The following is a 24,307-nucleotide window of genomic DNA, read 5'->3' as shown; positions in this document are numbered from 1 at the left end:
GAGTGTGAGGCGGGGGTGTCAGTGAGATGGGGTGAATACGGAGTGTGAGGCGGGGGTGTCAGGACGAGATGGGGTGAATACGGAGGGTGAGGCGGGGTGTCAGTGAGATGGGGTGAATACGGAGTGTGAGGCAGGGGTGTCAGTGAGATGGGGTGAATACGGAGTGTGAGGCGGGGGTGTCAGTCAGATGGGGTGAATACGGAGGGTGAGGCAGGGGTGCCAGTGAGATGGGGTGAATACGGAGGGTGAGGCGGGGTGTCAGTGAGATGGGGTGAATACGGAGTGTGAGGCAGGGGTGTCAGTGAGATGGGGTGAATACGGAGGGTGAGACAGGGGTGTCAGTGATATGGGGTGAATACGGAGTGTGAGGCGGGGGTGTCAGTCAGATGGGGTGAATACGGAGGGTGAGGCAGGGGTGTCAGTGAGATGGGGTGAATACGGAGGGTGAGGCAGGGGTGTCAGAGCGAGATGGGGTGAATACGGAGGGTGAGGCAGGGGTGTCAGTGAGATGGGGTGAATATGGAGGGTGAGGCAGGGGTGTCAGTGAGATGGGGTGAATACAGAGTGTGAGGCGGGGGTGTCAGTGAGATGGGGTGAATACGGAGGGTGAGATGGGGGTGTCAGGACGAGATGGGGTGAATACAGAGGGTTGAGACGGGAGTCTCAGCAAGATGGGGTGAATACGGAGTGTGAGGCGGGGGTGTCAGTGAGATGGGGTGAATACGGAGTGTGAGGCGGGGGTGTCAGGACGAGATGGGGTGAATACGGAGGGTGAGGCAGGGGTGTCAGTGAGATGGGGTGAATACGGAGTGTGAGGCGGGGGTGTCAGTCAGATGGGGTGAATACGGAGGGTGAGGCAGGGGTGTCAGTGAGATGGGGTGAATACGGAGGGTGAGGCGGGGTCTCAGTGAGATGGGGTGAATACGGAGTGTGAGGCAGGGGTGTCAGTGAGATGGGGTGAATACGGAGGGTGAGGCAGGGGTGTCAGTGAGATGGGGTGAATACAGAGGGTGAGGCAGGGGTCTCAGTGAGATGGGGTGAATACGGAGTGTGAGGCGGGGGTGTCAGTCAGATGGGGTGAATACGGAGGGTGAGGCAGGGGTGTCAGTGAGATGGGGTGAAAACGGAGGGTGAGGCAGGGGTGTCAGAGCGAGATGGGGTGAATACGGAGTGTGAGGCAGGGGTGTCAGTGAGATGGGGTGAATACGGAGGGTGAGGCAGGGGTCTCAGTGAGATGGGGTGAATACGGAGGGTGAGGCAGGGGTGTCAGCGAGATGGGATGAATACGGAGGGTGAGGCAGGGGTGTCAGTGAGATGGGGTGAATACGGAGGGTGAGGCAGGGGTCTCAGTGAGATGGGGTGAATACGGAGTGTGAGGCGGGGGTGTCAGTCAGATGGGGTGAATACGGAGGGTGAGGCAGGGGTCTCAGTGAGATGGGGTGAATACGGAGGGTGAGGCAGGGGTGTCAGTCAGATGGGGTGAATACGGAGGGTGAGACAGGGGTGTCAGCGAGATGGGGTGAATACGGAGGGTGAGGCAGGGGTGTCAGCGAGATGGGGTGAATACGGAGGGTGAGGCAGGGGTGTCAGCGAGATGGGGTGAATACGGAGGGTGAGGCAGGGGTGTCAGCGAGATGGGGTGAATACGGAGGGTGAGGCAGGGGTGTCAGTGAGATGGGGTGAATACGGAGGGTGAGGCGGGTGTCTGTGAGATGGGGTGAATACGGAGGGTGAGGCAGGGGTGTCAGTGAGATGGGGTGAATACGGAGGGTGAGGCGGGTGTCTGTGAGATGGGGTGAATACGGAGGGTGAGGCAGGGGTGTCCTGCTTAGCGCTCAGTGCTGTGCGGCAGGCGGGTTGCCATGATGGCGGACCGGCCCGGTGTTTGTGGGGTTTTCATCTGCTGCATTCTTTGGTTGCTGGCCGCTCGCCGCGCGCTCCGTCTCTGCTGTTTTTTCCTATGGAGAAAGCCAACGGACAAAAACACGTTTGAAAAAAACCCCAGAAGGACCGCGCTAAAGATGGGCGGCGTTCGCACTGCGGTTTTGTTGTGATTTTTAATTGCATTTCTTTTCTTAACAATATAGACAGTTTAACAAAAAAACTTGTGGTCTTTTAAAAGCGTTTTTCTAATTGCAGAGAATCCGCTCGGTGTGACGGCGGCCGCAGCGCTCGATCACACGGCGCCATTTGTCAAGCATTCTGCCCATCTGCGTCAGAACCTTAATTACTTCCGTCTTCTCTTGACCGTTACGTAAATCTGCGCTCCGTGCGGCGCGGACGGTTCTGCACGCGGATTCTGAGATTCGTGTTGTGGTTTCTGCGCCGGACTCGCATCATCAACTGCAAGATCTCCACGCGCCTCCTCAGAACCCACGAGAACCGCGAGGCCGGCGGATTATACTGCGAGGCCACATGCCACGGGTGAGCGCGATATCACCGAGTAACTCCGCCCACGCCGCGCTCGCCAACCTGCGGGTGTGAGGCGGTTTTCATCCAAAACCTCCTGCCTCTGTGAACTAGCGATCCTGCGGCGTCTCACGCACTTCAGAGGGCACAAGCGTCGCCGTCGGTGTCATTGCCATCGCGGTGTCTCTCTGCCCCATACAAAACAACGGGCGATGCGCTCCGAAAAAACGCCAAAACACGGAACACGCAGCGCCTTCTTACCGCTCCATCGCTGCGCCGGGGAAAAAACAAATGGCTGGTGTGACAGCGGTCATATTTGTGCGTCTCGTAACGCTGAAAGCTCGTGTGCGATCATCGGCCGTGTAACACCGCCCCCGCGGTACGAGCCGCGCGGAGGGGCTTTACGATAAAACCTGCTTCACGCAGTGCGGACAGGTACGTCGTGCCGCGGAGTTCAACCCTTTAATCTCACGGCTGATCCGCCATTTACGTGCGGATTTCCAACAGGATGGCAGCAGCGGCCCTTTCTTGTAGTGTGAGGCGGCCCTGGCGCTGATGGACGGGCGGCTGTTTTACGCTTGTAATGGCGGTGTAGTCGGTTTAACGCCGCCCTCACAGTTTCGCGGCTGGAGGATGATTTATGGCGGTGTAGTCGGTTTAAGGATGGAGGATGATTTATGGCGCTCTTCATTTGTTTCTTTAGAGAAGAAAAGCGCGGGATTTTAAATCTACATTTTTGAGGTCGAAATTTCCTCACAAGAAGCGAGCGGCCGCGTGGGGCCCGACAAGGCGCCGCGCGCTCACGACATGGCCGCAAGTGTCGCGATACTTCCGCGCAGCTACAGTAACAATAGCGGTGCTGCGGTCAGCCCCGCCCCGGCAGCAGGTCAGCCAATCAGAGAGTACTGAGCGGCCCGCCAATCCGTGCGTGACCGTGTCGGCGGAAGGATACGTGCTCGGCGGCTCAGAGAGTGACCGGCGGCGAGATGGAGAGGAAACGCTGGGAGTGCTCGGCTCTGCCCCAGGGCTGGAAGAAGGAGGAGGTGACCCGCAGGTCAGGCTTATCCGCTGGCAAGAGCGATGTCTACTATTATAGGTTGGTCTACTTCATTGTAGTGCTTGTGGGCTGAGTGATGGGAGACCCGCAGGACGCGGCCGCCACCGCCGCCACAAAGTAGTCCCTATCAGCTGTTATATCGCTGCCCCAGACCGCAGCGCCGCACACCTTCCCGGCGGCCGGCGGGGGCACTTCCTGAGGAGCCAGGTGTGTTGGAGGGCGGGCAGCGGCGGGACGGGCAGCCCCTGCTACTACATGGGGGGACCCGGAGCTGCCTGCAGCCTGGGGGCCGGGACTGGATGGAAGGTGGTCTGAGGGGGCAGCCCGGGGTCGGAGGAGGGGGCAGCACGGGGGCCATCTTGGAACCAAGTTGATATTTTCAAATGGGCCATGCGGCGGACCCCCGAGGAGCTGTGAAGGTAGCGGTACTGCTGCGGCTATACCCGCCGGGCGTCCTGCAGAGCCCCGCGGGGGTGATGGTCCGGACACGGGGGGCTTTATTTACGACGACCCTCCAGGAGGCGCTCCATGCTGTTTCCAGGGGATCCTCTTCCATCCACCAACGGCGGCGACTCAGCGGTAACACAGCGGCGCCCGCTGCTCTGTGCGCCACACTGCGACCACCCCGATGTGCCCGCACCGCGCAGGTGGACGGCCGAGGGGAGAGCCACAACACCCGATCCCTAGGAGCTGCGGACATCCTGTGGGGTCATCCTGCTGGGCGAACGCTGCTGTGCGCCATATTGGGAAGACATGGCGACGTAACAACCACCGATACTGGGCAACAGCGAGGGTACCGCCTGCGCGCCCCCCTCGGACGACCGTCTGCGCGCCCCCCCTCGGACGACCGTCTGCGCGCCCCCCCTCGGACGACCGTCTGCGCGCCCCCCCTCGGACGACCGCCTGCGCGCCCCCCTCGGACGACCGCCTGCGCGCCCCCCTCGGACGACCGCCTGCGCGCCCCCCTCGGACCGTGGTTCCCATGCGCCGACCAACTCCAGTGACCGATGCCGGCTGCCACCATGTGGGTCTTGCAGGCGGCCATTGTTGTTGCCGCCTCTGTGGCAGTTTTGCTCCGTCCCCTTTTTGGCAGCTCCACACAGAACTTGCTTGGTGAGATCTTGGCAGGCAGTCTGCCCGCTGTGCCGGAGGGGCGTCTGTAAGGCCCAATGTCCCCGCGCAAAAGCAAATGATTAAATCAGCACCTATTGGGCACTCGCAGGTAATTCAATACCTGTGGATGTCATTTTTCCCTGGCGCCCGCGTGTAGGCACCCACAGCATGCTCTATTTCATGCGGCGCCCGCACGGACGGCTCCCACTGCTGCCATGGACGCCGTCTGGTCCCGCGGCACACGGCAGCTGTTTTTGTGCTGTGCAGCGGGAAAGAAAGAGTAAAAAAAAAAAAACGTGTGCACGGCGCTGCCAGCGTGCCAAGCCCATCCACAGGGCTGAAGAAAGAAGATCCGGCCAGGACGGAGGGGAGACCTGCAGCGTCCGTCCGTAGAGGTAAGTAGTATTGGTTTTGGGGCCTCATGTCTGCGGGGCAGGACGGACCCGCTGTGGGATTCTGCATGGAGAATCTGCCGCCTGAACTTCCCCGTGGGCATGAGGCCTCGGGGTGCTGACTGTTGGGATCTTCTGCAATCACTCAGATACTGCGCCCCCCAGAGGTCACCACAGTCTGCGCTCTCCTTGTGCTACTGTGAGAGTACACTGATGATGACGTCGGCCGTCATGAGGGTACGGCAGATTTAAGAACAGGTTTGGATCCCCCCGTCGGACGTAGTGTCCGATACATATGTTACATCCACCCCTTCCTAGTTGAAATATGGACGTGGTTCCAAGATGGCGGCTTCAATATGGCAGCCGTGTTGCACAGCCCCCCTTACCTTTAGCATCATGCCACACAGGATGGTGGTCCCATTCACTGTTTTCCATTTATTCAGGTGTTTCCATAACTTTGGACCCCCCTGTAGATCCCCAGGGGCACAAGTGGTGTCACCCAGTACCAACCTCTGCGCTGTGAACCCGCATGGCGCTGATCCTGGCCTCCTCAACCAAGAATAGTTCAGTAGATAATTTTTGGGCCGCGTTCACATCTGCGCTGGACACCTAGTTTGGAGCTTCTGGTACTGATTCATCAAAAAATCCCAGAGAGAGTGCAGCATGCTGAGCCTTGTAGTCCGCACACGGAAGAATACGCCTGGAGAACCAAGACGGACTCTGGTTTTTATCTGTTCGGCAACAAAAGGTTAACGGGGTTGTCAGTTATGTCTCGGGCAGCTCAACGGGTCCCCCACGGTGTAACGTAAGAGCAGCTGATGCCCGACCACCGCCAGTGGCTCCGGATCTCCCCACTGATGTCATCTTTACACGCTGCAGCCAATGAGAGCGCTCAGTGAGAACTGGCAAATTCTGCTACGTTCTGTGGCACAATGTGCTGTGTGACGGGTCCTTGGTGCGTACATATATATCGGTGACTTCAGAACAAGCAGGAATAACACTGCTTCTGGCCATTATATAACGTGCATCCTTGCCCTCTGAGCCCGGTCTCTAATGGTTAGTGCCAACCCATTAGGTCTGACAACCGTCTGCTGGGATGTCTCATAGAGTGCACCGAGAAGAGATCCCGCTCCCCTCCCTCTCCTCTACAGGGAGATGGCATGGAAAGCATTATAGAGATGTACTGAGCAGTGGAGATGTGATTCCAGTGGATGTGTGGCAGGAAAACGCCTGCTTTTAGCTGAAGCAGCATGGTTGTGTATATTTTTGCTTCTTTACACGGCCCCGTACGCTCGCCATAGATGGCTGCATGTAATCTCACAGAGCCCCGCACAGAAACATCACTCCCTGGCCGCCGACTCTGCTTTGTGCCGGCAGCCGGCACATGAAAGAGCCGCGGGAGCGAGGGAGTCATGTGCTGCTCTCTGCAGACGCTCGGGTCCCGCTGTGAGAATTCTTGCAGCCGGATCCGACCCGGCCGTCTGCAGGTGGCCCAAAGAACATGGCCCTGGTTTTTTTTGTTTTGTTTTTTTTCCATTTTTGGTTTCTTCTCCCCACTTTGAAAAAATCTTCCCTCTTCTTCTCCCATCGCAGCCGCCGAGGGCTCGTAGTATCTTCAGTCATGGTCATTTAATCTACAATATAATGTACTGAAGAATATCTAAGTGAAGAGAAAAGGGGGGGGGGGGTACAAGGGCACCATCTATGCTGCGGTCTTGTTTGTAGACGTTCACACTATAGTAGGAATGACATGTGATCTTATTCTGTGTTTGTGTTTGTTTTACTTTTTCATTAACTTCCATTGATTCCATTCACTGCCTATCACGCCTCCATGTAACACGCATGTAATACACACTATAAACGTGGTTGGGTGCCTGAGCCCTTACTCTGATAGATTGGATTTATACCGATGCAGCGATACCAAATGTTTTGTAGGTTTAACTCTTTTTTTTTTTTTTTTTTTTTTTTTTTTTTTTTCCCGTTCCATTGGAGACTTTATAAATGATCAAACGATTGCAGGTTGGAGTATAACGCTGTGCCCTAGTAATGCCCTAGTAATGCCCTAGTAATGCCCTAGGCCTTCAGGAGGCCCGGCTGCCATGCTAACTGACATCTCACCATCAGCTGTTCTGGACTCCCAAATACTGATTGTGACATCTAAATGCTGTAATCAGAATTGACCGCTGCGTTTACAGGGTTGACAGCTGCTATCGGTGTTCAGCTGATCGTGGCTGCTGTGGGCGGGTGACGGCTGTCAGCTGTCGCTGTGTACAAATTCCGTGCCTCCACGATGTAAATATGTTGCGTCGTTAAGGGGTTGAAATAGATTGAAAAAGTCTAGGTTAACGATCGCATTGACGTTTCCATTCTTCCTCCCTTCCTTTTCAGCCCGAGCGGTAAGAAGTTCCGTAGTAAGCCGCAGTTGGCTCGCTATCTGGGGAACTCCATGGACTTGAGCACATTTGACTTTCGTACGGGGAAAATGTTGATGAGCAAAATCAACAAGAACCGCCAGCGTATGCGATATGATGGACTGAATCAGGCCAAGGTATGTCCGTTGGTACCGCGAGATACGCTGTATATATTACACCCGACATACATTACTGGTTACAGATGTTTGCACTTCAGCTTCTAAGGGGTTGTGAAAACAGAAGTTGTCTATATGGTGATCAATGGAAAGTAAACTCCCTCATTTACATTATCTGGGGGCATATTTTATAATTCTGCCACTTCCTCACATCAGCCGCCTGCAGTCATATATCATGTGTGTATGAGAAATATCACCGCCCCTATAGTGGATGGAAGCTTAAAGACTTGGAATCATGAACAAACTAGCGCTTCTAACCTCAGCCTGCAGGGAGTTGGGGTGGCTTTACATGGGACAAGCGCCACCCCTTAACAACCCCTCGTACATCTTTGGACAGCAGCCGTTAAGGGGCTTCATTCTGCAGCGCTGTATTTTGACGGTGGCTGAGTCACAAGCCCAGCACAAATCTCCCTTGTCAGGAGCAGCGGGCGCTCTGCTAACAGCGGGATCCAAAGAAAACTTTAATTCTCGCTCTTAAACCCCCACGATGTGTTTGTGGGGTCCGGTGGGTTACTATGGCACACTGAGGCTTGAATCTAGTCTCAGGACTTGCCAGCTACGGTGGCCTATGTGGCTCGAGATTGAAATAAAATAACTTTTTGAAAAGTTTGAAAATTTTAATATCTATATATTTATTATTGACGTAATCGTACCGACTGTAGAATTAATGTAACATCATTTATACGGCACCGTGAACAACGTTAAAAAAAAAAGCCAGAATTGCAGGTTTTGTTAATCTTGCAATCTATAAAAAAAAAAATACAATAAAAAGTAATCAAAATGTTATATGTTCCCAAAAATTGGATAAAGACTAGAGTTCATGCCTTAGAAAAACAACAAGCCCCATAGAGCTCCTTCTGTGGAAATATAAAAATGTTCAGGCTCTTGGAATGCGGCGACACAAACTTGGTATTGCCAGAATTGTGCCGACCCAGAGAATGCCGTAAGAATATAATGCAGAAAACAAAGGGCAGAATTTTTTCCTCCCAATGCCGCCCCCCCCCCCCACTCCAAAAAGATAATTTAAGGGGAAAAAAAACTAAACGCATTATATGTGCCCAAAAATGATGCCATTACGAAATACAGCTTATCCCACGATAAACGAGCCCTCATAGCTGTCAGCAGATTCACACAACCTAAATCACAACTGCATGTCTGTTTGTGTTTTTCTGCCATTCCTGCAGGTTTTTGTGCGAGTAAATAAAAAATGCAGAAGGTCCAGTTTAGCCCTTTCGCTTCAATGGCCTATTTAGCCATCAGTGGGTTCTGTTTGGTGTTTTATGGCCCATTTGCACGTAACGATTATAATTATCGCTCAAACTTTGCGGTTGTTTATTGCTGACTTTCAGCCTGTAGTTCCCCGGTAAGTAACTTCTACAGGAGGTGTCTGTCTGCCACTTCTGCCCCTCTAGCCCGATGGCAGCTTGGCTGACCCTGTGGTCCTCTCAGAGAGGGCACTATACATTGAAAAATGTGGTCTCATAGAAGCTTTCGCTGTATAATTTTACCATTTTCAGCTCGTTTTATTTTATTTGCTAGGGTAAGCCTGATCTGAACACGGCGCTTCCCGTTAGACAGACCGCCTCCATCTTCAAGCAGCCAGTCACCAAAGTGACAAACCACCCTACCAACAAAGTGAAAAGTGATCCCCAGAAAGCGGTTGACCAGCCGCGCCAGGTAACCTACTGACCAATATGTGCATCATGGGAGCTCATCGTCCCCGCAGTAATCACGTATTTGTTTTTTTCCTCAAAAACAGCTTTTTTGGGAAAAGAAACTGAGTGGTTTAAATGCTTTTGACATAGCGGAAGAGCTTGTGAAAACTATGGAATTGCCGAAGGGGCTGCAAGGTAAGTTCTTCTTACTGACTTATCTAAAACTATTAGCCAAGTACATCGATCTTCATCCCATAGAGATAATTGGCGCAGTGGTCACGCATATGCACCACCGCTACATTCTGATGGCGAATTCGGGGCTCACACATTTTGGGATTGCCAGGGACAACCCCTTTAGGCCTCATGTCCACGGGGAAAATCAGGCCCACCGTGGATTCTCCATGCAGAATCCACAGCGGGTCCCTCCTTTCCCGGGGACTTGAGGCCTGAAAATAATAAACTCACCTGTCCTGGACGCTGCGGGTCTCCCCTCTGTCGCGGCCGGATCTTCTTTCTTCGGCCCAGCGGATGTGCACGGCACGCCGTACTAAAATGGAGCATGTCGCGTTTTTTTCCCACACGCGGATCCGCGCCTGAAGAGAAAAATGACATCCGCAGGTATTTAACTACCTGCGGGTGTCCAATGCATCCCTATGGGGCGCGGATCCACGTGCGGGGAAAAAACGCAGCGGATTTTAAATCAGAATTGTCCCGTGGACACGAGGCCTTAAGCTGTGCCTCTGCAAGGGCTTAACACATAGGCACACATGGCAAGGCCAGAGGCCTTCACTAGGCCCCAGGCTGCATATCAACCCATTGGTGTATGTATGTCATTGGTCTTTAAGAGGTTAATATTATCCTGATTTTTATTTTTGCATTCCTGCCTCACAACCTAGCTGTGTGTACAGCTGTGCGCTTGTTTTTGGTCACCCCATCTCCAAGAAAAAGTTCCTAAAAAGCAATCAAAAAGTCCTAAGTACCCCAAAATAGTACCAATAGAAACTACAGGTCATCCCCACAAAACACAAGCCTCTACATTCCCTCATTAAACAGCTATGTCAATGGAAATATAAAAAGGTAGACTTATATTTCAAATAAAAACGTGAAAAAGCTGAAAATTGCTTTGAAGACAAAGGTTTTTTGTGTGTGTTTTGTTTTTTCTGTTCCTAACCTTGCTCTCATTCTTAGGTGTAGGGCCTGGGTGTACAGATGAAACCCTCCTTTCTGCTATTGCAAGTGCCCTACATACAAGCACCATGCCAATCACTGGGCAGTTGTCTGCAGCGGTGGAGAAGAACCCAGGAGTGTGGCTTAACACTTCTCAGCCACTGTGCAAAGCATTTATGGTGACCGATGAAGACATAAGGTAGATTTGTTCTACAATTACTACAATTTGGGAAAATTAAAACCAGATTTAAGAATAACTCTTAGAAACTTTTGACCTGTCATAGTGACAAAAATTGTGTCCAGTGAGGGTCCGGTTGCTGAAACGATAGATTTCTAGGAGTCGGTCTTCAGCTGCCAAGAACAGCTTAAGAGTAACAAACGCTGCCAAAATGAAAGGGTTTCAGTGCTCACCCAAGCTCTGTGCCCCTTTTGGCCATCATTGGGTACCAAAACTCTACTGGTCAAAACTTTTGAAGTCGTGTTCTTAAAAGGTAACTGCACTTTCTCGCCTCACAGCTGAAGACTGTCGGTATAGCTGCCGCCACTAGGAGGCGGACACTAAGTAGAAATGCATTAGCTCCTTCTATTAGCTATACCCTCCTGCAGGCACCAAGCTAACAAGTTTTAACTTGGTGTCCGTATTGGGCAGACCTCTTTTTATCGGTAGTATTCCAGAAACCCATGGACTCAAGGAATACAGGGAGGCAGGACTGTTACCCCATCGAGGGTGGTGAACAGAACATTTAGCGTTAACTGTTCTGTTGTCTGTCCTGACCTCAGAAGAAAAGAAGGCAAGCACTAACTTGGACGTGACCCGCCAGCTGAAGTGTCCCCCTTTTCACTTGAGCACTACTTTCCTCCTTAAAGGCAGGCGGGTACAGGGGTATACGCTGCAGGAACTAAGGAATCTACTTCCTCCTCGACAGAAGGGGTAAGTGTCTATCCTTATTTGCAGAGAGGTGAGTATTTCCCCTTTTTCCTTCCCTCTTACTGGCTGCTACAACTCCCATGTTCAGGGAAGCTATTCCCTGCGTCAGGGAGGGCCCCAGCCGGCATCTTGCCTGCAGGGGCGCAGGTCACCTCTTCAGAGTTTTCTTTGCTGGCTTCAGGAGGAAAGGCAATTTGGCCACCTCCCGTGAGCAGAGCTCCTTTCTGGCGGCTGCAGCTTTCTGCAGTGCCCGTTTTGGGCATCCGCTTTCCCTTTGCGTCGGGCGCATGGAACAGCCTGTAGTTTCTTCGGACCCAACATCAAGACACCGAGTGCTGCGCGCAGTCTTGAGCAGCCAGCTGGTATTTCCCTTCGGAGCTGCTGGTCGCTCTGTGGGTACTTCTCATGCAAGCCGCCGGTCCTTTATCTCCATTGCCGGCTATGGCTACACATTGAAGCCCTGGCTTGCACTCGCCGTACACGGTTGCGCCAGTAGAGAATAACACAGTATGTCATGCGAGGGTTTCCTCTCCTTTTAATTCAATCATTTTTTTGAGTTTTTGTCACTTTCTCCAAATACAAGCTTACATTTTTAACCCCCTCCCCTCTGTCCGTCTCACTCACACCCTTTGAATCAGACTTTTAACACCGTATACATCAACATATTAAACAATTATTCCTGTTGATACAGAACGTCCTTAAATGTAAAGTCTTTTTCCTTGAAATCTCGTAGTCTGGTCTCCTCCAGAGAACACAAGAAGTCGGTCTGTAACGTTTCTATCAAGTACATAGGATATGACCCATAGAACGCATTTACCATATTAAGTTTGTCCCCCCCACTACCACCCGCTGCAACAGAGCAGAGACGACACTCATTCCTAGGCCGGGATAGCGCCATAATCTAGTCGTTAACCGCTAGTCTCCGGTTTGCCGCTCCAGCTGTTCTCAGCCGTTTCCCCCATATCTTGGCATATTTCTGGCCAGCGTTGCTTTTGAGATGGATCCCTTTTTGGGGATTGGGTAAGCACTAGTTGATGGATGGCTTCCCTGCCCTATTGCCCATCCTGCAGTACTATTTGCAGTAGGTATTTACAGTAATATTCTATCAAATACTGCTTGCGGTTGTTTTGAGCAGCATGGGCAATTCCAGAGCAGAAGACTCCAGACGGCCGGCCAGAGCCACGTACTAGGCATGTTCTTGTTACTAAATTTACATGCAACCAGTTTGAACAGTTTTGTTCTAACTGCAGCCAATCGCAGCAGGCGGCCATAGGACAGACTACTGGCAACCCTCCTGCTCAGCCCCTACAGACCGCTGAAACGGAATGGGCACGCTTCCTCTCACAGTCGGTCTCGGAAATTCTAGAAAGGCTGGACCGTTCGACCAGTCAACCATTTCAAACCGTATCCAGAGATGACTCGCTTCACGCATGACTCTTCCTGTGGTAGATCACAGAAGAGAACTAGACCTTCACATCCAAGGCGATCATCTAGATCCCCTACATAATCATCCCATACAGTCCTACCAGAAATGCGCTCTGACTGACTATTGTCCCTGAAGGGCGGTACCAAGGGCGAACTAGGAGCCCCCTTCCAACCTGGATGAAAAACAGGCTTCTAAACTTTATACCTTGGTGGTCGCCTGCTAGTCGCCGTAAGGGATACCTTTCAGGTTACAGAGCAGACTTTGAATATGCCAGCGGTGGATTTTTCATTCAGACGCCAGAAGCATTCTCCTAAGGCAATGTTTCCAAACTCCAGTCCTCATGGAGCCCCAACAGTCATGTTTTCAGGGTATCCTATAGTAAGAACCCCTGTGGCAATGTGTGAGGCCCCGACAATAAGTACATCACCTGTGCAACACTGAGGAAATCCTGACAACAGGACCTGATGGGGGGTCCCTCGGGACTCGAGTTGGGAAAGACTGCCCTAAGGCAGGGGTCCCCCAACCGGCGGACCGGGGCCGGGCCGCGGCACCGCCGGGAACTTTTGCTCTAAACACAAGGCCTGCGGGCCGAATGCGGCCCGCTGCCTTGTGCTATGTGGCCCGCGGCGTGCCGACGCCGCTGACCACTGAAGCGATTACCAGCGGGGGCGCCGCAGCTCCCCGCTGGTAATCGCACTGATCCCGGTGCACACACTGACGTCTGTGTAGCCAGGATTCTCCTCCCTGAGTCCCCTGCTCATTAGTTCCGCAGGAGAGGACTCGGGGAGGAAGCGTTCCGGGCTGACGTCAGGGCAAGCAGAGAGAGAGCGACAGCAGGGAGGAGGTAAGTATATGGGTTGGGGGGCTGCCTATTACGGGGGGGGGGGGAAAGAGTTGGGGCTACTTATTACAGGGGAAGGGGCTGCCAATTACTGGGAGGGCTGGTTATTACTGGGGCCTACTTATTACAGGGGAAGGGGCTGCCAATTACTGGGAGAGCTGGTTATTACTGGGGGCTACTTATTACAGGGGAAGGGGCTGCCTATTACTGGGGGGGCTGGTTATTTCTGGGGGTGGGGGCTGCTTATTACTGGGGGGGCTGCTTATTACTGGGGGGGCTGGTTATTTCTGGGGGTGGGGGCTACTTATTACAGGGGGAAGGGGCTGCTTATTACTGGGGGGGGGGCTGCTTATTACTGGGGGGGGGGCTACTTATTACCGGGGGGGGGGGGGGGCTGCCTATTACTGGAGCAGGGGGGTACTTATTACAGGGGAAGGGGCTGCCTATTACTGGGGGGGGCTGCCTATTACTGGCTGGGGGGACCTGCTTATTACTGGGGGTGTTGCTTACGGGGGGGGGGGGGGGGGGGGGCTGCTTATTACTGGTGGGGGCCTTATTACAGGGAAAGGGGCTGGTTATTACTGGGGGGGATTGCTTACTGGGGGGACCTGCTTATTACTAGGGGGGATTGCTTACTGGGGGGGGCTGCTTATTGGTGGGGTGGGGGCTACTTATTACAGGGGAAGGGGCTGCTTATTACTGGGGAGGCTGCCTATTACTGGGGGGGGCTGCCGCCTAGTACTTTGGGGGGGGGGGGGGGGGGGGGCTGCCTATTACTGTGGGGGGACTTGCTTATTACTGTGGGGGGACTTGCTTATTACTGTGGGGGGACCTGCTTATTACAGGGGGGGGGGGGGGCTGCTTATTACTGAGGGATGGGGGCTGTATTACTGGGGGGGAGATAAATTATATGCTGCCCTGTGTGTGTGTGTGTGTGTGTGTGTGTGTGTGTGTGTGTGTGTGTGTGTGTGTGTGTGTGTGTGTGTGTGTGTGTGTGTGTGTGTGTGTGTGTGTGTGTGTGTGTGTGTGTGTGGGGGGCTACTTATTACAGGGGAAGGGGCTGCCTATTACTGGGGGGGCTGCCGCCTAGTACTTGGGGGGGGGGGGGGCGCTGCTTATTACTGGGGGGGGACCTGTTTATTACAGGGGGAGGGGCTGTTTATTACAGGGGGAGGGGCTGCTAATTACTGAGAGGTGGGGGCTGTCTATTACTGGGGGGGGGGGAGGTAAATTATATGCTGCCCTATGTGTGTGCTGGGGGGGGGAGATTATACACTGCCCTATGTGTGTACTGCCAGGACATTCTAAATGTCATAACTAAATAAGAATGCACTAAACTCCAACCCCCTATAACCAAAGCCCCGCCCATGTCCCGCCCAACCCTGCCGGGCCTTGTAAAAATGGTCTTGCTTGAAGCCGGTCCCTGGTGCCAAAAAGGTTGGGGACCACTGCCCTAAGGTATTCCCTCCTCACGCAGAGTTCGATGCCTTGACCAAGGAAGGTAGGTTTCTCAACAAGCGCTTCACTAAACCGAAGAGTTTAGACCTCGTGTATTGCCTTCACCAGCAATAGATCCCCCAGTGTTCTGTTTGTCGAAACGTACCATGTGACAGGAAAACCGTAACTTGCCAAGACATTCCTTTTGAGGCAGTAAGGTCGGCACTCAAGCTGGTGTTCGCTTTGATTTGGGTCTGCGGGGCCTCTACTGAATGGGCTAAACAACTACGCCAAAGTATTCCTTCAGATTCTTTTCCGCAAGCATTAGCAGACATTGCGCATCAGGTGGGGAAGTTGTATATGCGTAGCGTCCCTGGATGCGGCCAGACTTTTAGCTCGTGCATCGGCGGCTTTTGTAGCCACATGCCAGATGCCATCTCTAAGACTTCCTTAACAGGCCTTTCTTTTGTTGGCTCAAGTCGTTTCGGAGTTAGACTTGGTGGATACTGGTGGTAAGAGTTCCCACCTACCACAGAACAGACCCAGACGTGCAAAGGAAAAGAACTCCTTTTTGCCACCCCAGTACCAGATGGTAAAAAGATCTCACAGGAAGAAAAGTGAAGGTCCTTCAAACTGAGGTCCTCCCCAGCACTCCTGTTCTCAGCTGTGCAAGTCCTCTTCTGCTAAATATTAAACATGAAGGGGCGGCTCCCCCACCCGATCTGTCCAGGGTGATGAGGGGTGACTCCTCTCTATTCAGGGTAACTCGGTTCACCCATGTCTCAGACGCCTGAGTTTCAGGTGGTCTTGTCTTCAGGCTAAGCCATAGAATTTTCTACCCTACCTCCAGCGTCTTCAGTTCTAGAATTCCCTTTGAAGGACCAAGCTTTCACTCAAGTGAAAGGCAACCTGTCCCTCAGGTAAGAAAGCAATGTCTAAAAATCCTGCACTCAGGTCACTGGGTGGAGATATTTAAATGAGGAATGAGAAGCACTTGGAGGAGGGGTCGGATGGCATTTGTAGACCACTCCCCTGCCACCTCCCCAGTGGCTATGCCAGAAGTGGTTGTGGGATTATCAAACAGGTCCTTTATTGGGATGAAAGGCAAACTGAGAAAAGGCATGCAACGTGTTTCGAGGCTTATAACCTTTTGTCAAGCATAACGTTCCTGATCAGAGGGAACATATTTATAATAGACGCCAGCAATTCCAAAAAGTCGGAGTGTCGAGGCACCAACGCTGTGTGCCACAAAAGCGTCTGAGTCCCGCTCATGCCGGAGGATTTAAAGAAATGGGCGGAGATAGGGGCACAACGCTGCGTGAAACACAAGTGCCGGCATCTGCTCTCCACTCGTCTGAAGGGACCGCAGGTTGGGGTGTAGCATGTGCCCCCACGTGACGGGAGGGTGAGGGTTTTGACCAAAAATCAAGTGAAATATTCAATAGAATGCATCAGGAAGGCTGACTGAGTCGGTGCCTTACTCCCTCCCCAAGGAGACCGGGGTGCTGGAAAGACGCTCCAATACTGGCCAAAATGACTGGCTGAGTGTAAATACAAGAATATGGAACATCGGACTAAATAAATTCTATTTTTCCTTTTTCAAACTGGTATGTAGAATATAGAATATAAAAGGATAAAGCTACACATAAATGTGCAGAATAGTAAGTATAAAAATGTAACCTCTTGTGCAAAACCAATCAATAAGTCAAAAGGCAGCTAAAATAACTCTATAAATACATACAAACATGCATATGAATACATAAGAAAATACCGAAGGTAAAAAATGGTAAAAAGGTCACACTTTTTCTAAAACTTCATTCAGCCCACTTGATGTATGTAAACGAAAGACCCAGAACTTTTCTTTTTCTTTCAGGTGTTTAAAATAATCTCCTTCGGGGGCAAAATGGGGCTAGGAGGTTTTTAAGATTCTTGTTTCTGCGAGTAACCTCTTCGCATAGGAATGGGTCGTCTCTTGGGATACTCCAGCCCTCCGTAGGGTTTGTTTCAGGGAGGTGTCCTCAGAGTTCAAATGAGTGATTAAAAAGAAAAAAGAAAAGGGCCGGGGGGGGGTTCTGTAGACTTCTTGGTGTCTGAGTGCCCATGGTTGTCCCTCAAATTCGTTCCCAGTTACGCCAATCTATTTATGGGAGCTTTTGAATAAAATTTTATAAACTCTTTATTGACATTTTAATAACTTTGGGATGGGAGTTTGATTGATCTTCAGAAGTTTTGTTGAGTCTCTAAACAAAAACAAATGGGGTATAGAGTTCACTGGCAATTTTGGCCCCAACAAAATCACCATTTTGGATCTGGAACGATGTCATGGATGCTAAGGTACATACCATGGCCTACTTTAAACCAGTAGATTTTTTTGCAGTAGACATGAAAAATATTGGAAGACCAACATTTCACATGGGCACTTCTAACCTACAGGGGGAAACCTCTCCAACTGAGGTTTTTAAGGGGACTTAAACTTGCAGTTGCGTGACACTTACTTCAGTGTCCAGACCTGCCAATGTTCTGTAGTCTATTAGGCTCTGACTGTCATATTGTACACTGCAATACCCAAGTATTGCAGTGTACCATGTAACAAAAAAATGTGGGAATCAAAGTAGCGCTCCTACAGACATCAAATGGAATAACAATAAGAGAAACAATTGTATTAAATGGACTTACCCCGGTACTCGGTGAGGTCACAGGAATGCCCCACCGGTACTTCCAAGTCAAGAAAAGCCTGTAGGAGTGGTGGTCCTCGGTCCCAATCCTTAATGGAGAGTAGCTCAGTTCTTTGTGTACCCCTATGAAGGGGACCCAATGTAGTGTAATCCAAAGATAAGAAAAATGATCCAATCGCTTCCCGGGAGAGAGGCAGGTCCACTCAAAAGTTTTGTCCTCTCTCCCGGGAAGCGCTTGGATCATTTTTCTTATCTTTAGTGTACCATGTAAGTGATCAAATGATTCCATTGTCAAGTCGTCCCCTAGTGAGACCAGAAAAAAAGGTTTCAAGTAAAAAAAAATTTTCCCCCTGTTAATATGAGAGAAATTTTCGTCCAAAGTCATATTTTAAAATTGGTGCTAAATGACTATAAAACAAAGGTACTTGCCCATCCTGTCCTGGCCATTCAGTCTGACAGAGGAAGTCAGGTAAGCACTGGCTGCCAATCAGAGGCCGCAGTTCTCCTGGCATCAGGGCTCAGATGCTTGGCATCATGATGCCAGGAGCTTCAAACAATGACTTGCTAAAATCAAGCCCATAATGTTGATAGAAAAATAAACCATTTTAGCCCTTAGACCAGAACATGTGGCCATTTATATGATCTGCTGCCCCATTTTATTTTTTGTCTACTCTCTCCCACTCTTGCTTTTTGCGGGATCATCATAATCTCCCTCCAGATCCATTGCTAGTATATTATTGTATGAGAGAGGCCTTTTCCTATCTCAGAAGCAAGGGAGCGAACAACAAGGAGAACTCGAGGCCAATGTTCCTCCTCATTGCATCCTGAGGACCTCAAACTTGTTTGTTACAAGTCCCACATCTCGCTTTCCATGTGGTTTTGTCCTATGCTGGGTTATGGCGATATTGAAACCTCGCGCTCATATATTGTTTAATAATCCCTTTTCAGGAAACAGGAAGAACTTGTGCAGCAGGTGAGGAAAAAGTTAGAGGAGGCGCTGATGGCTGACATGTTCGCTCACGTGGAGGAGATATCAAAGGATGGTGGTGCCCCATACGATAAAGACCTGGATGACGATGAAGAAGATGATGATGTTCGAGGGCCAGAAGCGGACGATGTATAAGTACGAAGTGCTCAGGATTCCGTCTGCTGCTTTCATTGTTGTAGAGATTTGTGGACCATTAGTGTTTTTCCCCCTTGACTCCACGCCTGATGCAGGACTAATTATCACTTAAATCTACACAAACCTCATAACTTGTATACCGAGGGAAGACTTGTATATCGGGACAGGCCTTCCTCAGAAGAGCTGGTCACTCGACTGCCATCGCTGTCTTATCTGTAATTTCTGTTTGGCAGGAGTGCATGTACATTTGAGCTCATGTTTTAGGCTAGGGTTACCCAGATGTAGTTGTTCACATGGAGTGTTCTTTTTCTTTTATTTTGCATTTAACGTGCTTATCAACTTTAAAAACAAGTTTTAATTATAGCTATGATGAGTTGAGTAAGTATGTTGCCCTAATCCTTTTATATGAGGTTCCCAAGTTACTTTAGGCCTCTTTTTTTTTTTTTTTTAGATATATAGAGAAAAAAAAAAAATCAACTTTCATGTATGGTTGATACGATCGTGACATGAATACAAAGCGAATTGTATATTAGGGGGTAAGCTCTGTGTGTACATCAGGAATAACACTTTCTGGCCATTATGACCCGTGTCACGCATTTATCACCAGTATTTCCCTCTGCAGGCTGTAGATCTGATTTTTCAGTTTTTCCTGACCTAGTGGGTGGAGACTGCTGTTATGCTGTGTTCTGGGCACACAGACTGCAGATACTGGTTCCTAACTGTAACACAAAGGAATAACCTCATGGAGGACTCTATAGAAGTACTGAGCAGTGTTGATATGATTGCAGTAGCTATAATACAGTAAAGAATCACCAGTAAGTTGCTGGTGTGTCTGTACGAGTCTCTCTTCCTTCAGTAGCTCTCCTCCTTTTCTCACCCTGGACTTCTAGGGGCAGCATGAGTTAACCCCACCCCCTCTCCACTTGACAGGTAGAGGACAGCAAATTGCAAAGGAAGACCTTTTATTGGCCAGTAGATTTAGAGCAATTTCTCATCACAAAAAAACTCATTTTAGGTAAAGTGATTTGCACTTCTGCTAGTTGGTGACCAGTTAAATGTCACAATTCCATCTTTCAGTTCCTTTCTGCATCCCCGTGTGACATTTTTGTGGTTTTCTATGCTAGAAGTCTAAAAAGATAAAAGATATTCCGCTGGTGGAGAGCTGTATGTGTAGCTTCATCTACCCGCCCGTGCCTTCCGTGGGTGTGACCTATATTTACATGTTACCCTTTGAGAAGGCATTGTCCCAGTGTGTGATGCTGTATACAGATGGTTATATGCAGGTTGTGTGCCGTCGGAGATACCCGCAGCCTCCGCATTACTCGTCCATGAAAAAGGAAACACGGGGCACGGAGTGATTTCGTTTACATGCGCCATCAGTCCGTGTAAGTGGCTATAATGGGCTGTATGCTGTCTTACTCCCATCTGTGTGACCCTTATACTTGGCCATCCGTTTTAGGACCCTGTACATCCAGCAGAATCCCATCAGGAAGTTGTCGGATGATTGGAAGTGTTATGTATGCCACTGAACCGTCACAACCGTCCCAGCAATAGGCGCTTCAAATGTGGACTCCGTGTGGATAGATGAGGTCCGGCTTAATGAGAAACAAAGTAGAATATTCCTTGCTAAATAAGATTAGACTAAAAGCTTAGTGGATTGTAGTGTGTGGACACTTCACCTATAGATCTGGTAGGACAAAGATGGATGGAAGTGACTGTTAGGAATCTTACAGTCCCATTTAGTGCACAGAGAAGCCTTGATGCCCAGACCCATCCCAAACCTTCCTTTCTCCACTAGTTTGTAAAAATGGATAGTAACACCATGGTCCTGACTTGTAAATCCAAAGGCTGTGTTGTCCGGCAGGGGTCAGAGTGTTCGGCGGGGTTTGGGGGGGGGGGAGGAGAGCGTCCGGGGTGGGGGAGGGGGGGGTCAGCGGTCCAATAAATTAATAAAAATGAAATGAGAAATCGTGCTGTAAAGATCCACGGGGGTCTGTGCACCACATGGCAAGTGCCAGCAGCACCGCACATGCATACAGGCCGCTCCGGAGGCTCGTGTGCAAACATAAGCCATGCAGATTTAACCCATTCATATAGTTCCTAGTCTGTAAGTGAATATGTAGCTACGTTGCTGGTTGTATAGTTTGCAGTTTGTGTAGGATGTGATTTAAGCAATGTTTTTGCAGTTTAACGACGCTGCTGTTGGTCTCTTTTACAAAATCCCATATTTTTGTCATTTTTCACACACTTGTGACAAACTGTCCAGATGTTTGCAGTAGATCATTAGTAAAATATTACGTTCATACACCGGTCAATGTAAACTAGGCATCGCCACTGTATTAAGAAGCATACCGTGCCACTTGTAACCCTTTCCAATCCAATTTGTATCCTGGTTTTCCTAGGGGGCTTACTCTTTTTCTGCCGTTATACAATGGCGCTATCTGCTGGCTAAAGCCAGTACTGCATGAGGTGACACGTTGGATAGGCTCCAACAGCGGAGAGGCTGGCAATATACAGTAAGAGAACCTCGACAGACGTCTTCCAACATCGGAGCTGTACAGCCTTAAATCATAATGTCTTCAGAGGTCAGACAGTGGATTGGAGAGGGTTAAAGAGACTCCTCTTTTTACGCGCCTCTCTGAGCACCATAAGGTGGTGCCAGTCACGTTGATTATGTCTGCTGTGTGGATCTGTGCAGGAGTTTGGGAGGAAGGAACTTTCATTTTATCAGTAGCGGCACCTGAGGATATTCATGAGCTGCGGGCTCCCTACACCCAACCCCACCCTCCAGCCAGGGATTGGCTGCTGTCTATTACTGTACATAATCATCTGCCAATCATTGGCTGGAGGGTGGGTGTGGCTGCAGCTCATGAATTTGCAGGACTAGTTCTGTCTAGTTGCTACTAGTAAAATGCAAGTTTCTCCAAAACTCCTGCACAGATCCACACAGCAGACATATAATGTAATCAGTGTGACCAGCGCCACCTTATAGTGCTCTCAGAGGGGTGCAGAACATGGTGACCTATTCCTTTTATCCAGTGATGGCAGCAGGCTCTAACTCCAGACTGAAGCAGGTAGGTAGGTTTCTGGCCTACATTATGGTGAATGTTGATGGTCTGTATGTAGCCACACCTCCTAAAGCTAGATCCCACCCCCCCTGTTGGAAGAGTCGGGGCCTGGTATAAAAGCCCCAAAATGCCAGTGTTAACAACTGCGAGCATCATCTCACCAGCCATGTGCAACTTCTTTGGGCTTTTTTCCCCACTCCAAATGGCGCCAGAGCAAGGACCGTCTGAAGGAAGCCTCGCGGTCTGTTTTCTGTTCCCGTGAATGTTGTGCATTCTGCACGCTTTCTTTTCTATATGTAAATATTAAACATTTGTACAAATCTTTGCGTTTGTATTTATTGCTTCAGGTTTGTTTCATCCATTGTTTATTTTTAAACTTTGTTTTCAATATTCCATTAGAACAGCGACTAAAAAGGTGGTAGGAGTACCAGGCCAACTCCACCCCTTGGTGACCTCCCATCCATGTTTTCACAGCCTGGGTGCCAGGGATTTAATCTACAGGGCTGTAGGACTAAAGCCCCGCGGGTCTGAGTGTGACGGCTCCCTGCTATCCAATGGGTAACGGCGAATGCATGACTGGTTTACAAAAGATAGTTTTATCTTCCCTCACGGATCTGATCACTGAATGCAGATGGAGCAACTGGCCTTCGCGATGTCCTGCAGTGATCAAGGGCGCTCCGTGGGCTTCTGTGCATGCGTATCCTCTGCAAGATATTAGACGCATGCGCAGAAGCCGTGGGAATCTGGGAAACTTGAAATCTCCCAGCTATCCAAGGTAGCGCAGAGCCTCGGGATTTCAAGGGACATCGCAGTCCCCGTTCACGGTGATCATGTAAAAGTTAAAAAAAAAGTTAGTTTTTATATCTCCTTATGGATCAGATCTGTGAGGGGGGATGAAATTGCTGACCTGAGGTCCCCAGATTTGTCCCCGAATTAGATCGTTAACCATGGACCTTACCCCGGCTTCTGCACGTGTCTGTTGTCAAAAGGGCGCACACATGCACAGAAGCCTAAGATTGCCTGGAAAATGTAATCTCCCAGCTCATAGCTACCGAGGGGGGAGGGGCAGCGGTATATGGTCCCTGGATCACCTAAGGCCTCGGGTGATGGCGCTGACAGGATCTTTATCCGGTGACCTTTCCCTGGCTTCTGCACATGAGCCAATCTGCAAAACGGTGTACACAAGCGCAGAACCCGGATAGGGCCTGGGAAATTTAAAATCTTGCTCCTAGCTACCAAAGGTGGCTGCGGAGTGTGGAGATGAGACTTCTTAGTGGAGGCCTCAGCATTTAAACCCCCACGTGATCATCCACCACGGCTTCTGAACATGTGCCTGACTGCTAAATGCCGGACGACGGTGAAGAAGCCGGGCAGCGCCTGTAACATTTCCTTGCTTTTGGCCACCAAAGAGCCTGGAGCAGTGGCGGGAGGACCCGCTGAGCGGTCACCAGTCACATGGTCACCATTAGTCAATGGTATAATAAGGTAGTGATGTACCTTAGGCTCACATAACCAGATAGGAGTTGCACATTCCGCATGTGTTTGACCCGCAGTAATACGTGGATTAATCAAATAGGTTAGATTACACCCGGGGTCCCCAACTCCAGTCCTCAGGGACCACCAACAGGTCATGTTTTGAGGATATCCCATGCTAAGAACCCCTGTGGCAATGTCTGAGGCCCCGACAATAATGACATCACCTGTGCAACACCGAGGAGATCCTGACAACATGACCTGTTGGCCGTCCCTGGGGACTGGAGTTGGGGAACACTGCATTACACAATTCCGCTCACGTTGGCTTGAAAGCATTATCTAACCCACTCACAGAACGCAGCATGTTCTATTTTACCGCAAATATACCTGACATCCAGCCTACTGTGCTGTATGGTTGCGGATATACCAACAGTCCATACACAGTTATGTACGGGCTGCGGGTACCCATGGCATCGCTAAATGACTGCGCAGAAAATCTAAATAAAGAAGTTGTACTGCGCATGACCGCCTGTGTGAGTACGCAGTTATGCTCAGTAGATTACGCATCCGTATGCAGCGCCACAGCTGGGATCTACTGCAGGCCTCCGCAAGCGGATCCCACATACGGCCGTGTGAGCCCGGCGTTATTCAGACCGCTACCTGTTATACGTAATTTACAAGAAGCCCCGGGAACGCTCGCCTTCCTGCAGTTCCAGAAGCAGCTTGTTGAGCGCCTTCAGTGTGAGACCGCCGCAACTCGGCAAGCTTACAAAGCAACACTTTTTACACCCCATCCCGCCACTGGGGTCAAGAAATGCCCCCTGAAGAAAAACATGAGAGAAGAAGGGATACCTGGTTTTATTGCCTCATGTGCCCATCCCAACCAGCCTCCATAATTACCCGTTTTCAGACATGCCACACAGCTTACATTATTTTATCTAAGATTTAGGGGGGGG

The 24,307-nt window shown here is 50.5% G+C and overlaps 1 protein-coding gene across 2 annotated transcripts; it reads left to right on the top strand.

Moving 5' to 3' along the window:
* The first annotated feature begins 3,330 nt into the window (after positions 1 to 3,330).
* MBD3 (methyl-CpG binding domain protein 3) lies at positions 3,331 to 19,195 on the top strand. Of its 2 annotated transcripts, none has more exons than XM_066574478.1 (6): positions 3,331 to 3,463; positions 7,360 to 7,519; positions 9,098 to 9,235; positions 9,318 to 9,408; positions 10,402 to 10,579; positions 18,636 to 19,195. In XM_066574478.1, exons 1-6 carry the CDS (start codon positions 3,396 to 3,398, stop codon positions 18,808 to 18,810), a joined length of 810 nt encoding a protein of 269 aa, XP_066430575.1. In that variant the 5' UTR covers positions 3,331 to 3,395; the 3' UTR covers positions 18,811 to 19,195. The 2 variants fall into 2 exon arrangements, with proteins under 2 accessions (XP_066430575.1, XP_066430574.1); XM_066574477.1 differs by having other exon boundaries at positions 3,339 to 3,505.
* The last annotated feature ends 5,112 nt before the right edge of the window (positions 19,196 to 24,307 follow it).

This window comes from Eleutherodactylus coqui, chromosome 7 (genome assembly GCF_035609145.1).
Source record: "Eleutherodactylus coqui strain aEleCoq1 chromosome 7, aEleCoq1.hap1, whole genome shotgun sequence".
Taxonomy (NCBI): domain Eukaryota; kingdom Metazoa; phylum Chordata; class Amphibia; order Anura; family Eleutherodactylidae; genus Eleutherodactylus; species Eleutherodactylus coqui.
This window is presented reverse-complemented; position numbering and strand designations above follow the sequence as displayed.